A 14,059-nucleotide genomic window follows, 5' to 3' on the forward strand; every position below is an offset into this window, starting at 1 on the left:
GCATTATGAACTTGAACCTGTCAACAATTCCTAATTCATACAATGCCATGTTATTCTAATCCTGACATAAATTCCTACAATACTACATAACATCTACCAATGACTACTATTTAAACAGAAAGGCTTTTCTAGTTGTCAGGCAACATTTTTTCAATTGACATGTTATATGAATGCTACTTTTCTCGTTGAATCTCCTCAACTTATATCATTCAAATAATTGAATACAGTTGCCAAATCTGTTTCCTAAGACTTACATGCAGGGGCAATGCATTCAAGGACTGAGTGCTAGGACAAGCATTTCAATAGTAGAAATAAAAATGATTTTTTTTTTCAACCCTATAAAAATAGAAAGGAAAGAAATGAATAGTCAGATTCCAGTCAAGCCAACATGATAGCAGAATTTACCTTGGCTCTTTATATGAAACCTTGATTGAGCAGGCATTTGGTTATAAATATTTCAGCTGCAACTATCACTTTATTTTAAAGATATGGAGAACAACATTATCTATAGTATTCTTTCCTGATATACTGTAATTGGAGGTAATCTAGCTGTTATTACATGGAAAAATGCAAGCATGAAAAGTCATATTCTTAAGATTATAAACCTGGAAAAGTACAGGACAAGTTATTACACCTGGAAAAGTACAGGACAAGTTATTACACCTGTAAAAGTATTGGACAAGCTATTACTTCTAGTAAAGTAAAGAATAAGAAACTTTTTACTTAAGATATTGCAGCAAAGATTGCTAGTTCTTCTAATTTATCATTCTTTACAGTTCTCATCTTTTAAATTTATTATACAAAACTGTTCAGTTAATTTGTAAGTTTATCTAATTAGTCACTTTTTTCTGTATTAAGGTAGTAAATTAGCCAAATTCTACTTAAATAAGTATAGTGTTATTTGTAAACTATAATAAAATAATTTTTAATATTCAAATTTTAATTTTAGCTGCAATATTTTAAGTAAAAAGTTTCTTATTCTTTACTTTACTAGAAGTAATAGCTTGTCCTATACTTTTCCAGGTGTAATAACTTGTACTTTTCCAGGTTTATAAGCTTAAGAATATGACTTCTCATGCTTGCATTTTTCCATGTAATCCATGATTTTTTCAGGCTGTTATAAGATAATAATGTGTCAATTAATAATTTAAGATTTTACCTTATAAAATACTGAAAGATAATATTTCAATTTTTCCATGTAAGTGATGATAATATTTCGATTTTTACATGTTTAATTTAAACATATGTTGTGATTGAATTATTTGATATCACCCTTCCACACCAAATTAATGGCAGGGATTTTTACCATGTTGTTGGTTGCACCATGGCTCACCAAAAGTTACAAACAAGACCCCAAAACCATCAGTTACCAGGCTTGCTTTAAGTAACCTAATTTTGCAATATTAGGAGATCACAGGAATTCATTCACCGGAAAAAAATTTCCAATGATTCCAGGATTGGAGGGGAACCCCCCACCTCATTTTTTCTGAACCAAAATAAGAGATTTGCAGCATATTAGGACGTCAGGGTACTTGATTCAATGCAAAAAAATCAAATTTTTTTTTCTTAGTGAAAATTGTGCAGGTAGAATATAGAAATTGACCATAATGTTGTTGTTATTTAGCCTCAAATAAACCTTGATACTGCAAACGTATCATCAAAGACATTCCTGCCTTCAGCAAACAGTCTTTTTAAGGATAATCTAAGACATTACGTACAATGGGCATGTGATTTAGGTAGGGGGATACTTTGGCTGCTACTTTTAGCATGTCAAGCGATCAGTTAGAGGCTCTTTCATTGGTTCGATTGCATGATGCAATTTTTTTACTCATATATGTAATATGTATATATATTATTGGCAGAAGTTAGAGAGTAAATCAAAAGCTGAGAGTTTCATGTATTGGCACTTATCAAACACAAATTTGTCCATTGTCACTCTGTAGCTTCTGACGAAATAACTTTTAAAATACAAAATTTTGTCAAAAACGTTAAGAATAAACCCTGTTCTATGTGATACATTCTACCAGTATCGCAAGTTTGAGAGTGTTTAGTTAAATAATCTGTACATCAAAGTCAACCTCGGTGAAATTTGAACTCAAAAACGTAAAGACAGATGGAATAAGCACTGATGCCAAGAAAAAAGGACATGTACACTCTGTGAAAAGGTTGGCATTAAGAAGGGCATCCAGCAATAGAAACCATACCAAAGCAGACATCAGAGCATGACACAGTCAACCGTCTTTTCAAATCCTACCAAACCATTCAAACTATACCAGCATGGAAGATAGGTGTTAAATGATAATGATGATGATGGTGGTTTACCTAATTATAGACTATGTACTGAGAGAAAGACTTGTAGTTAACAAGAGTTTGAGCATCTACTTGATGCTACAAAAGATACAGTTAAGCGGTGTAGACATTTGGGACATGTCAAAATAAACATAGATGTCCTTTTTTTCATTTAATATTAATCTTTCCAAGCTAGCATGGGTTTGATGGAGAATTAATTGAGGCAGATTGAAGGTTCTTCCTGTTGCCAACCATTGCCTGGTTTTTTGATTAAGGAATTTCATTATTCCACAGGTTTTCAAAAGCATAGAGGATATCTTAATGCCACAGAAGAATGTCAGTGTCAGCAGTGCTTTGCTCAAATGGTGATAGTTTGCTCAAACGGTGATTCACACACAGTTGTTTACATAGACATTTTCAGAGTTTCAATCTACCAAATTCACCCTGCCAGCTAAAAAATTTGGGGACAGAGTAGAACAAACTTTCCCAGGGTTCATTCAGTGGGACTGAATACAAAATCAAGTGGTTGTGAAGGAAACTTAATCAAATACCCATGTCTGCACCTATATATCACCATTTTAATGTCCACTTTTCCATGCTTGCATGGATCAGACAGAATTTGTTGAGGTATATTTCCTACGGCTGGATGCCCTTCATGTTACTAACCCTCACCTGTTTCCAAGTAAAGTAATAATTCTCTATGGTCAAATCCGTTTTCATGGAAGACTAGAAACCAAATACACAACTTGTATGACTGTTACTCAAGATAAGGAAACATAAACACATGACAAACTTCTAATTTTTACTGATAAATTCCTCTCGCAGGGGTTTGGTTGGCCTGGGGATATAGTTGAAGATATTTGCCCCGGGAAGCACACTAAGGAACTGAACTTAAAATCATGTGAGTGGGAAACAAACTTCTAAATTGCACAGCCATTATACATACATACATATATCCACAGCACACACTATGGGCTTCTTCCAGTTTCTATCTACTGAATTACACACACAAAGCACTGGTGAACCTGTAACTATTTTAGAAGGCACCAGTTCACAGAGTTTACAGTGAGGATGAACCCTAAACTGCATGATTTCAAAGTCAACTTTTCAAACACACAGCCACACCTGTCAATATTCTAAAATTGAAAAACATTCTGAAATAACCAAATTTAACAGATTAGGAAAAAATTAATTAATTAATGATAAAAAAAATCTTTCTCAAGTCATTTGAGGTAACTTAAAATATACTAACAATTTTCTTTGTAGCAAACATGTAGTTGTCCTTGATCTCAAAATCTTCAACTCCTGATATAAGGGCCTGTTGACTTCCTAAGAAAAAGTTTGTTGAAAGAACAACAGTACTGTGACCATTGGGTTCTATCCGTTCCACGTAGATATTGTTGGGATTATCATATTTCCCTTGGCCCCTATAATGAAGGAAAAATAAAAAGACATTGAATCAAGTAATAGGTTTGTTCATGCGAACATGAAATAACTGCTAATATTTTTTTACGTAAAATGATATACATTATGATAAAGCAACAATCTGAGAGGGAAAAGAGAAATCTGTTCAATGATGGAATCCAAAAGATCATATATTTTGAGGGAGTGAGATGTCAATTTCATTAACCCTGGTACTTGACTAATACTTATTTCCTTGATCACAGAAAGATAAAAGAAAAATTGACTTGGTTTACAACTATAAATCATTTAGTCCAGTGCGATTGTTTTAACTGTCTCCATTGCCATATCAGTAATATTGATATTAATAAAAAAAAATATTTTCTTTGATATAAACAATGATGCAAGAAACATTTAATATTTACTTGGTACAGTCAATATGAAGCCAGATTGCTTTTAATTCATTCTGTTGCAAGAATTTAGACTAGATCCTAGTTTTCTCAACAATTATGTTTTTCCTGTAAACATTGACACAGGCATAAGCCATAACAAATTCACCAGTTTGTGAGTGTTTACATATTATAGGCAATGCCTTCATATTTTTGATTCGACAAAAAAAATTACTAGATTCTTGACAGTTATGCAAAAATTGCCTTTACTTTTTAGTTGCTTATTGTTACTGAAATAAATACCATAAGATACTGGTATTTTATAACTCACTATACCTCTCTCTTTACAAAAAGGATTTTTCAACTGCAAAAGAAATCCTTGCTCAAGAATTAATAATAAAATAACATTTTAAACTAAGATTTAACAATCTGAAATGCTTAATATGTTGAAATATTTCATTGATAGTCTTAGGTTACTATCCTGTCTCAGAAATTGATTGTCTTACTAAATCTAAATCACTCATTTTTTATCACAGTTATATTTTATGATATTATATGTATGATGTAGTTAGATTATTCTTTGGTTAAGAAAGTAGCCCAAATGTGAAGTCTGAACTTGCTGATAATATATAACATTCATGTAAAACCAATCATCTCATCTGTTTCTCCTCTTACTTCATTTCTATTTATGTCTCACTCATAATAAGCATTTAATAAGATCATTCCACTCAAGAACTTGGGAACTCCTTACCAGTCCAAGTTTTTCTACCTATACTTGACCTTCAAGAGTTCAAACTGAAGAGTAATCTTATCCAACTATCACTATCTCATTGTCTAGAAAGGCTAGGAGAAAGATCAGATTGTTTAATGTTAATGCCTTTTTAAAGAATGTTAGCAAATATGTGAAATGGATAAACTTTTGTCAGGAATCAAAACAGGTCTTAAACTCTAATCTAATGTCTAAATAGCAAGTTATCATAAATTTATCAATAATAATAGCACTCCAGCTGCAATGAGCTGTGTGTTATAAATAAACTGGCCCAATGAGAATTAAATTGTTATGTCCAACCTAGCTGAAAATAAAGACAATTACCTGTAAGTTTTGTAAATAATCATCAAAATTTGCAGAAACATTAAACCAAAACTAACAAAAATAAGTAAGTAAATAAATACAATAGAGCGTAAAAGTTCATAATTAGTTACCAAAAGAAGGCTTTCACATTTTCTTGCACTAGAGTCCAAGAATCTCCAAAATTCTTTGTTAAATATAACTGAAACAAAAAAAAGTGTGAGGATTGAACAGACCAGTTTCATTGTTATTTAACAATTCATGTGAATTTTATCTCTCCAGGTTACATATTAAAATGTAAACAACTATACATCTAAACAAAAGCTCATTTACATTATGGCACAAGTCTGAAGGCTGGACACTATTACTAAAATACTAATACAACATGGGTTTTGAATATATAAATATATGCAGTCATAGCCATATGTACTTGGTCTCACAGTGAAATTTCTGAATGAAAAGAATACTTAAAGAGGAAGGGGAGCTTAGTCCAAATATTCAAACAATTTCAATAGCTGGTTCAATGAAATCAGTTGAATTACTAAGGATATTCACTGGGATGCTGTAAATATTTGGCAAAGTATGATACACACAAGTTTCCTGCATAGTCAGTCATGTAGAACAGGAAGAGGTCATTCAAAAGGAATGACATAGCAGTATCATCATCAACTACAACAAGAGTAAAAGACATTCTCAGGAAACAAGCAACTAGAAAAACATCAAACTGATTGACCAAGTTATGTAAGTAACAACAAATTATAAGTGCAAGTAATTACAAAGGAAATTTGCTTAGATCAGATACAATTCAGGTTTGTGCTAGGACAGTGTACTGTTAGTGCCTTCTTCCATGTGAAACAATTACTTATGCAGTTTTTTAGCAAAGAGCAAGCCACTGCACTTCACATTTATTGATCTGGAGAAGGCCTCTGACAGACCCAGTGATCACTAATAAAACTAGATGTAATTGCATAGCTAGTGAGAGGCATAGATGCCATGTAAAGAGATGCTGTCAGTTAAGTGATAAATAGCAATGAGTTCAGCTACAGCTTTCAGGTACATATCCATCAGAGCTTGGGTTTTAATTTTCTCTCATTTATTAAACTTCCCCAGGCCACATCAGCAACTTACTTTTCTCTGTGAATCATCATCATCCATTCCAACAAGTATTTCTGGATTCGTAGAATGAAAAGCCAATACTCTGGGGCAAAAAGGTACAGGATGCTTAATGAAAGCCTTTCCATAGTCTCGTGTGAAAAATGTGACGTTATAAGTTATATCCACAAATACATACTGCAATAACAAGAAAAGATATGAATGAATAAATATATATATATATATATACATACAAATAAAGGAATCATACTTTTTCAATAATGGAGGAAGTTATTCTCAGAAAGGATCAGATCTGGACTCCACTAATGACACCTTAGGACCAGATGGTATTATTAAACTGAGGCAATTGATTAAGTCTATAATATGAAAAAACTCCAGGAAAATATTTTGGACTTGTGTGTAAAAGTGATTTAACAATAGTTTGTGATGAGTTTCTTAATGTCAGTTAATTAAATAAGATGTCAGGAAGATAAACAATGATGATGGTAATTATACTTCCACACAAATGTCTTATTTTGTATGAGTGTACATGTAAGTACACAGCAGACAAGGCCAAGATAACTCAAAGATGAATATCAAATTTTTTACTGGGGAATCAGCCTGAGGCCAAAAGAAGGATGGTCAATTTACTTTGAAATTTTTTTAAAGATAAACAACAGAGTTGAGAAATGAATTGACCCAAATATATACCAACACTCAAACAAACAGCTGATGTATAAAATGCAGTCATAAACTGTATTCATAATTATATACACACACACATTCATGTTCATACACTGACACCATGAGCAAATTAAACTATAAATTAGCATGAAAAGACTTGGGAGAAGCAGAGAAACTTACATGGCTGTTCTGTCGTGGGTGATTATGAAACTGGTGAATAGCTGACACATTGTTGTCTGATGTCAACTTGTAGCTAACATTTTCAAAGTCTTTGCCATAATTATATGATATGAATACATTGCTGGAAGATGCTTTGGCTGTTGGTTTGGAGTCTTTAGTTAAGGCTACAATCACTCTGCTATTTTTACCTGCCCAGTGCACAACCATTAGCTGATGGCTGTCTTTCAGGTGTGCCTGTAAGAAAAATAGAAAAACATTAGCATTTGAAAATATTAACTGACCAAAACTAAAATCAATGATAAATGCTAAGTCATATTGGTTTCTGATTTTGGCACAAGGCCAGCAATTGTTGGGTAAGGAGTAAATTGATTACATCGACCCAGTGTTCAATGGCATTTATTTTATCAACCCTGAAAGGATGGAAGGTAAAGTTGACCTTGGTGGATTTGAACTCAGAATGTAAAGATGAATTAAGTACCACTAAGCATTTTGCCCAGCATGCTAACAGTTCTGCCAGCTTGCCACCTTAAGTCATATGAATTATGAAATGATATCAATTTGTTGTAGTTTGGGATATCTATCAAAGATTGAAACAATCTAGATGTTGTTCTTGATGGAGTTACTGGTGTTTTCCTTGGAACTTTTGAGAATGCAATTTGGTTAATAAAATTTGTTAATAGAGTTTGTGAATATGTTTGACAGAGTTTGATGGAATGGAGTTAATCTTAGTGGAGGTGAGAGTCAGACTTTCTTGGTGGAGGTGCTGGCTGGATTTCCTTGGTGAAATCTGTTAGGATAAGATTCTTTTTAATGGAATTAAGAAGTTTATCCTTGATGGAGGCCATGGGGTTATTGAAAGAAGAATTATCATCTCAACTACTAGCAAAACTATTAATCAATTTGGGGGGATGGTTTTCCCCTAATCATTTACACCCATTCTCACAGATATTCTAAAGGATTACAAAGAGCAAGGTTGCTGCCAGTATTTTTATTCTTACAATCATAAGGAATTTAGAACTAGGTACAGTAAAATAGCTAAAACCAGTATTCTGCTGTCTTGAACAAAATATATCATTCTTTTACATAAATTTACAAAATAATTTCAAAATAATTTTCTGTTTAATCATCTGAATATTATTGTGAGAGAAAACAGTTTAACAACATTTAATCAATTTTCTCAGTAAATATTTTTCTAACCTTTTCAGAAAAAAGCTAAATAGAAAGAACATTTTATATTCTTTACAGTAAAGTAGTGCAATTCTTGGTACTTCTTTTGAAACTTCATATTTCCAGCACAGTCTAAATATGTGTATTAACACTTTCAAGAATTTATTTTCAATACCAAAAAGTACTCTGGCTGAAGTAATCACTAACATAATAACAAAACCCTTTGTTTTATTTAACTTATTGGGTCAATCTTACAGTTGGCTTTCTCCAAATTAGGATTCTTGCCGTATCTATGTTTACCGACTGTGAATAAAATAAATAAAATTCTCCATTCTCCAAACTGTATTGTTCAGAAATTTTGCTATATCTTGTGTATGTATCATAAATTCCAAACTCATATCTCTTAAAACAAAAAGTTTGTTTCTTTTGATTGATTATAAAATTAAATTTTTAAGGGATAGAGACATGTTAATTTTAACCCCCACTTCCCTCCAAATAAAAAGTGTTCTAAAATTAAAGCAACTGAAGTGTTGGGCCTTAATAACTATCAATAAATGTGATAAAATATGAAAATTATACATTATTATAAAAGCTTAGCGTGTTTTCTTTTTATTTCAGACTAAATGAATTTAGATTTATAAATTACATAATGGTTATAGACTGAAATACAATCATAACCCTCCACAAAAGAGGCAAAAATAATAAGCTAGAGCAATAAAGCATAAGATTAACTGGATAACAGTCTGGAAAATTGTCAAAAAATTTCAAGAGTGATTCCACTGCTGACTGACCCTTGGCTTCTCAAAAATACCACAAAAATAAACAGCAAAATCCTCACCACTCTGTTAGAAAACTGGCTGTTACAGCAAAAATAAGCCAAACATTGATGTATCAAGTGCTGAAGGAGGATCTCATGACCCATCCCTACAAGATGTTCTGCTGTTACAAACTCATACAAGTTTATAAGGCCATGAGACTGGAGAGAAGTTGTCTTATCTTGCATCAGATTGTTGGAGGCATGCTGCCCAATCTGATGTTCACTGACGAATAGAAATTTGACATCAAGGACAGTAAACTGCCAGAATGACCAACTTTGGAGTGTGTCTGGCTCCATCAAGGGTAGACTCGCAAACCGATGTCAAAATCTACAGTCAGTTATGGTTTGGGCAGCTGTGACAGCCACTGGAAGTGTCCCCCATCATTTTTCTGTCCTCGGGTGTTAAAATTAATACCCAGTGACGTATTAACATTCTGGAATCTGAATGCTTCCATGGGCAAATGAGCACTTTCAAGGTGCACCTTGGAACCTCCAACAGGATGCGGCACCATCCTACAGCTCCAAACAGACACAACACTAGATTCAGATAAACATTCCATCATTCATAGGCAAGGATGTATGACCCTCAAGAAGTCCCAATCTCAACCCATTGGATTTTTCTGTTTGGTCCATTTGGGTAATTAAGAATCTCAAGCACTCCTCACACTTCGCTTGATGCTCTAAAGGCAAAACTGTGCCAGGAATGGGCTTCAATTCTGCAAGAACAGTTGCATGCCATGTGTGAAACATTCGCACCTAAACTTAAGGCTGCAATTCAAAACAGAGGTGGTCATATCAAATAAATGTGGTAGTGTCGTAATTGTGTTTCCTTTACCGTTGCATTGCAATGCTCAGACTCAAAATATAACAATATTTTGCTTTGACAAAATTGAATAAAGTTGATTGCCTTAATTTTGGGACACCTTGTATAATTGATACCAATAAAACTCAGCTGCCTAAGATGGAACTTGAACTCACAATCAAAAAGAATTTAGAACTAGATATAGTAAAATAGCTATAACCAGTATTCTGCTGTCTTGGGCTATTTCTCCAACAAAATATCAGCTTCACATAATTTTGTAGCCTTCCCAGAATAGATTACTAACCTTGCAAAAAAGTACTTTCAAAATTAACTATAAATCTTAACATTAAACTATTGAAAGATTGGCAGTAATTCTCACTTCATAGCTGTCACTAAGGAAACATTAGATAACAAAGGCAGATACTAAAATCTTTACAAAATTAAAATAAAACAAATCAATAACTTCAATGGATTTAGTGTAAAAAAAAAAATTACTTAACCCACTGAAATTATTGATTTCTATGATACTGAAGGCCACTTAGCTAGATATTACTTGTGTCTGAAATTTGCTGATGATACTGCCATTAAATACAGAAATGAGGTCAATGTTTTAATAGCAACAGAAGACAGATTAGATATAGTTCTGTAAAGCAGTAATTTTCAAATGTTGCATTAACAAAATAAAACATCTGGTTGTATACATAAACTATTAAGCTTCATGTAAACATACCTGTCTCTGCTAAATACAGATAGCTCTATTTTGTATTTTTCCACATACTAACCAATCCAGTATTTTACTAATGACAAATCAACAAGTGAGAATTATAATCATTTAACTGTTCAGATCCATAGAGTTACTTCCACATCTTCCACAAATGTTACTTATCAATATTCACTATAACAGCTGTCAAAAACAAAAGCTTGGCTACTGAAAAGTAAAACAATAAAATCAAGTTATTCTTTTAAAGTAATTTTCATGCAAGATTCACTCAAAACTTTATATAACATACGTCAACAATGTTAGGTCACCACCACCCATGCCAGTTTTGTATATCAGTTATCGATATTCACCACAGGTATATCTAGTTTCAAGTGGACAGGTAAAAATAAAGCTACCATATTAAGACTCTTGTCAACAACCAAGTTAGGTGTTTATCATATTTTTACTGTAAAAAGAAATATGAAAGCAAGCTTAGAAACTATACTGGAGACACCTTTTGTTGTCTATGAACTACATCTATGAATCCATATTGATTTAAGTAACAATTATCATATATACATCAGACATACATTTAAATCATTCTGGTATCCATTTTTCCGGCCTTACATAGGTTAGATGGAATTCACTGAGGAAGATTTTCTATAGTCTGATACTCTTCTTATCACCAATTCTTGCCTATTTCCATACAAATTAATATCTTTCCCCATGGCTGGACATGTCTTCAAGGAAGATTGAGAACAAGGGACATGATGATGATGATGCTCATTTGCAACTACTGTGTGAGGTCAAGACGAGAAAACACAAACACACACACATGAATACATATACATATCTATTTACCTATCTATACATACACACACACTCACAAAAACTTTTTCAGTTTCTCTCTATCAAATCCACTCACAAGGCTCTGATTGGTCTGAGGTTATAGAAAAGAAAAATGACCAAATGACCAAGATGTCATGCAATGAGACTAAACCCCAAACCACTGAATAGTTCATCCTTAACTTCATTACTTGATCAATTAAAGTTGCTGACTAGAAGTCAGTAAACCATAAGCTTTCATGAAGGCAAAAAGAAGAGAAGAAAAGACAAGAAACAAATGCAGCCAAGAGGTGGGTGGGCATAGGGAAGGCTCTGTAGTTAAAGTGTCAGTTTTAATCTTTCTGTATAGCACTACAGCTTTGCACCCTTAAAGTGGAAGTGGAAGCACTCCGTCGGTTACGACCATGAGGGTTCCGGTTGATCCGAATCAACGGAACAGCCTGCTCGTGAAATTAACGTGTAAGTGGCTGAGCACTCCACAGACACGTGTACCCCTTAACGTAGTTCTCGGGGATATTCAGCGTGACACAGAGAGTGACAAGGCCGGCCCCTTTGAAATACAGGTACAACAGAAACAGGAAGTAAGAGTGAGAGAAAGTTGTGGTGAAAGAGTACAGCAGGGATCACCACCATCCCCTGCCGGAGCCTCGTGGAGCTTTAGGTGTTTTCGCTCAATAAACACTCACAACGCCCAGTCTGGGAATCGAAACCGCGATCCTACGACCGCGAGTCCGCTGCCCTAACCACTGGGCCATTGCGCCTCCACGCACCCTTAAAGACTACACAACTGAAAGTATGGAAGTTCAACATAGACAAACACCTGACCTGCACCTGCATTCAAAGATACAGAATCAACTGTCTCATTCACTTTGATTCCATGCATATAGATACATAGATTCTTCATAAAGATTCTTTTTGCATATTCTTAAAAATTTTTTATTTCGGAACCATTTCCCAGTTAATTGCAACAGACTGTGCTGTGACAAGTTTGTCTTGTTCCTTCTTTAATATTTCTTTACACAGCAGGCCTTTTGTTTTCCTTTGTCTGTGAATGCAGCCACATACATTTTAACATGAATACAAATACTGTTCTTTGTGCACATACCAACATAAATATTAACATTTTCTCGCGGGTGCTTTTTTTGCCTTTTTCTTTGTGCTTTCACCTGCACACTTCACAAACATCAATGTGTTAACAGCCAGCTTTTATGCTTGTTCTGTAGACAGTAATTTTCACTCTGCACATTAATTCATGTCAAACTCAAGGTAGTGTGTCTATTACAAGACAGCATTGTTCATTTTCCTGTATTCCACCCACATGTATAACACCCCATTCATAACCTACAGTTACACATTTATATATGTGCCTAAATTTGAAACGGGGACTGCTTATTTCCATTCAGAAAATTTTCAATAAACAACTGATCACTTGAAACTGACCCATGATAACAGCAAAAACTTCAGGACATCAGAAAAAAGCTGACCACTAATTTTTTTCAATCACACATCAAATCCACCGATGATTTATCATTAAACTGACCAATGAAAGTTTTTTAATTGTAAGTGCTCCCTAATATAAGCTATCATCAAGGTAGAAAGATGAGAAGTCAAGAGATACAAATGCAGCCAAGCATTTGTGTTGATTGCTTTTTGGCTGTCACCAGTAACAGTTATTAGTTTGGACAACTACACTCAACAATGTGATCCATGGGAATTGTTTAGATACAAATGCAACCAAGCATTTGTGTTGATTGCTTACACAGATAAACAAATTAAATCAACCCAATATTTTGCTGGTATTTCCCCACACCCACTTCCATCTCATCCAACTACTATCCTCAGTTATCCTCAACTTGATCTAAAATCAAAATATAACCAGTCATAAGGTGCTGCAAGGACTTTTGGCTGATACTCTACTGATTTTGCCAATCCCATGCATTATTCTTTAGTTTTTCTAAGCTTCTAGATGTGGGCAGATAGTACATATACTACATTAGTTACTTTAGTGTGAGTTTTCTTGCCAGAAAGACTGATGTTAAACATACTTGAAGAGTATAGTTGCTATTTCCTTATTCTAATGATTGAAGTGAGTTATAAGATTTATGACTTTGATTTATTAAGTGGCATCACTTTCACCAGTACACTATTGCATATGATCTCATCACTGTCTCTGTAATTTTATTTCCCTTGACATTACAATGTGTTGTCTGTCACTAATGCCACATATATCCCAACACCATTATTAGTAATCTTTATTACACAAGAATTAGATATCTAATTGTTGTGTAATAAAGCCGACTTCTATGCTCATATTCAAAGCAACCAAACTTATCTTCACTAGATCCCAAAAAAAAAAAATCATTGAGGATGAAAAGAAGCCACTTCACAATTGTTTAATCTGCTAAAAACAGCACTGAAATCACCTTAAAAACAATTCCCTAAGGAAGAACACACTGGAAAATGTAGTCCTACGTGATATCATATTAGAAAATTAAAATGGGATCTTCAAGAGCAAGAACAAATTCTAAATAAATAGACATCTAACACATGGCATACAAATAGCCAATAGCAATACTCTTTTATGATTTACAATAGCAAATCTCCATTGTAACCATACAACAGC

At 33.6% G+C, this 14,059-nt stretch overlaps 1 protein-coding gene across 3 annotated transcripts in view; it reads right to left on the reverse strand.

Annotated features, from left to right (window-relative positions):
• Nucleotides 1-14,059, reverse strand: part of LOC115212089 (sortilin-related receptor) — a 120,914-nt gene that overhangs the window by 63,125 nt on the left and 43,730 nt on the right. For all 3 annotated transcript variants that reach the window (XM_029780920.2, XM_036503360.1, XM_029780919.2), the window contains exons 2-5: nucleotides 7,105-7,338; nucleotides 6,277-6,438; nucleotides 5,283-5,350; nucleotides 3,542-3,716 (exon numbers count right to left, since the gene is read on the reverse strand). In XM_029780920.2, the coding sequence (XP_029636780.1) occupies nucleotides 3,542-3,716; nucleotides 5,283-5,350; nucleotides 6,277-6,438; nucleotides 7,105-7,338 (639 nt within the window). The remainder of the gene's footprint in view (nucleotides 1-3,541; nucleotides 3,717-5,282; nucleotides 5,351-6,276; nucleotides 6,439-7,104; nucleotides 7,339-14,059) is intronic.

Source organism: Octopus sinensis, linkage group LG5 (genome assembly GCF_006345805.1).
Source record: "Octopus sinensis linkage group LG5, ASM634580v1, whole genome shotgun sequence".
Taxonomy (NCBI): Eukaryota; Metazoa; Mollusca; class Cephalopoda; order Octopoda; family Octopodidae; genus Octopus; species Octopus sinensis.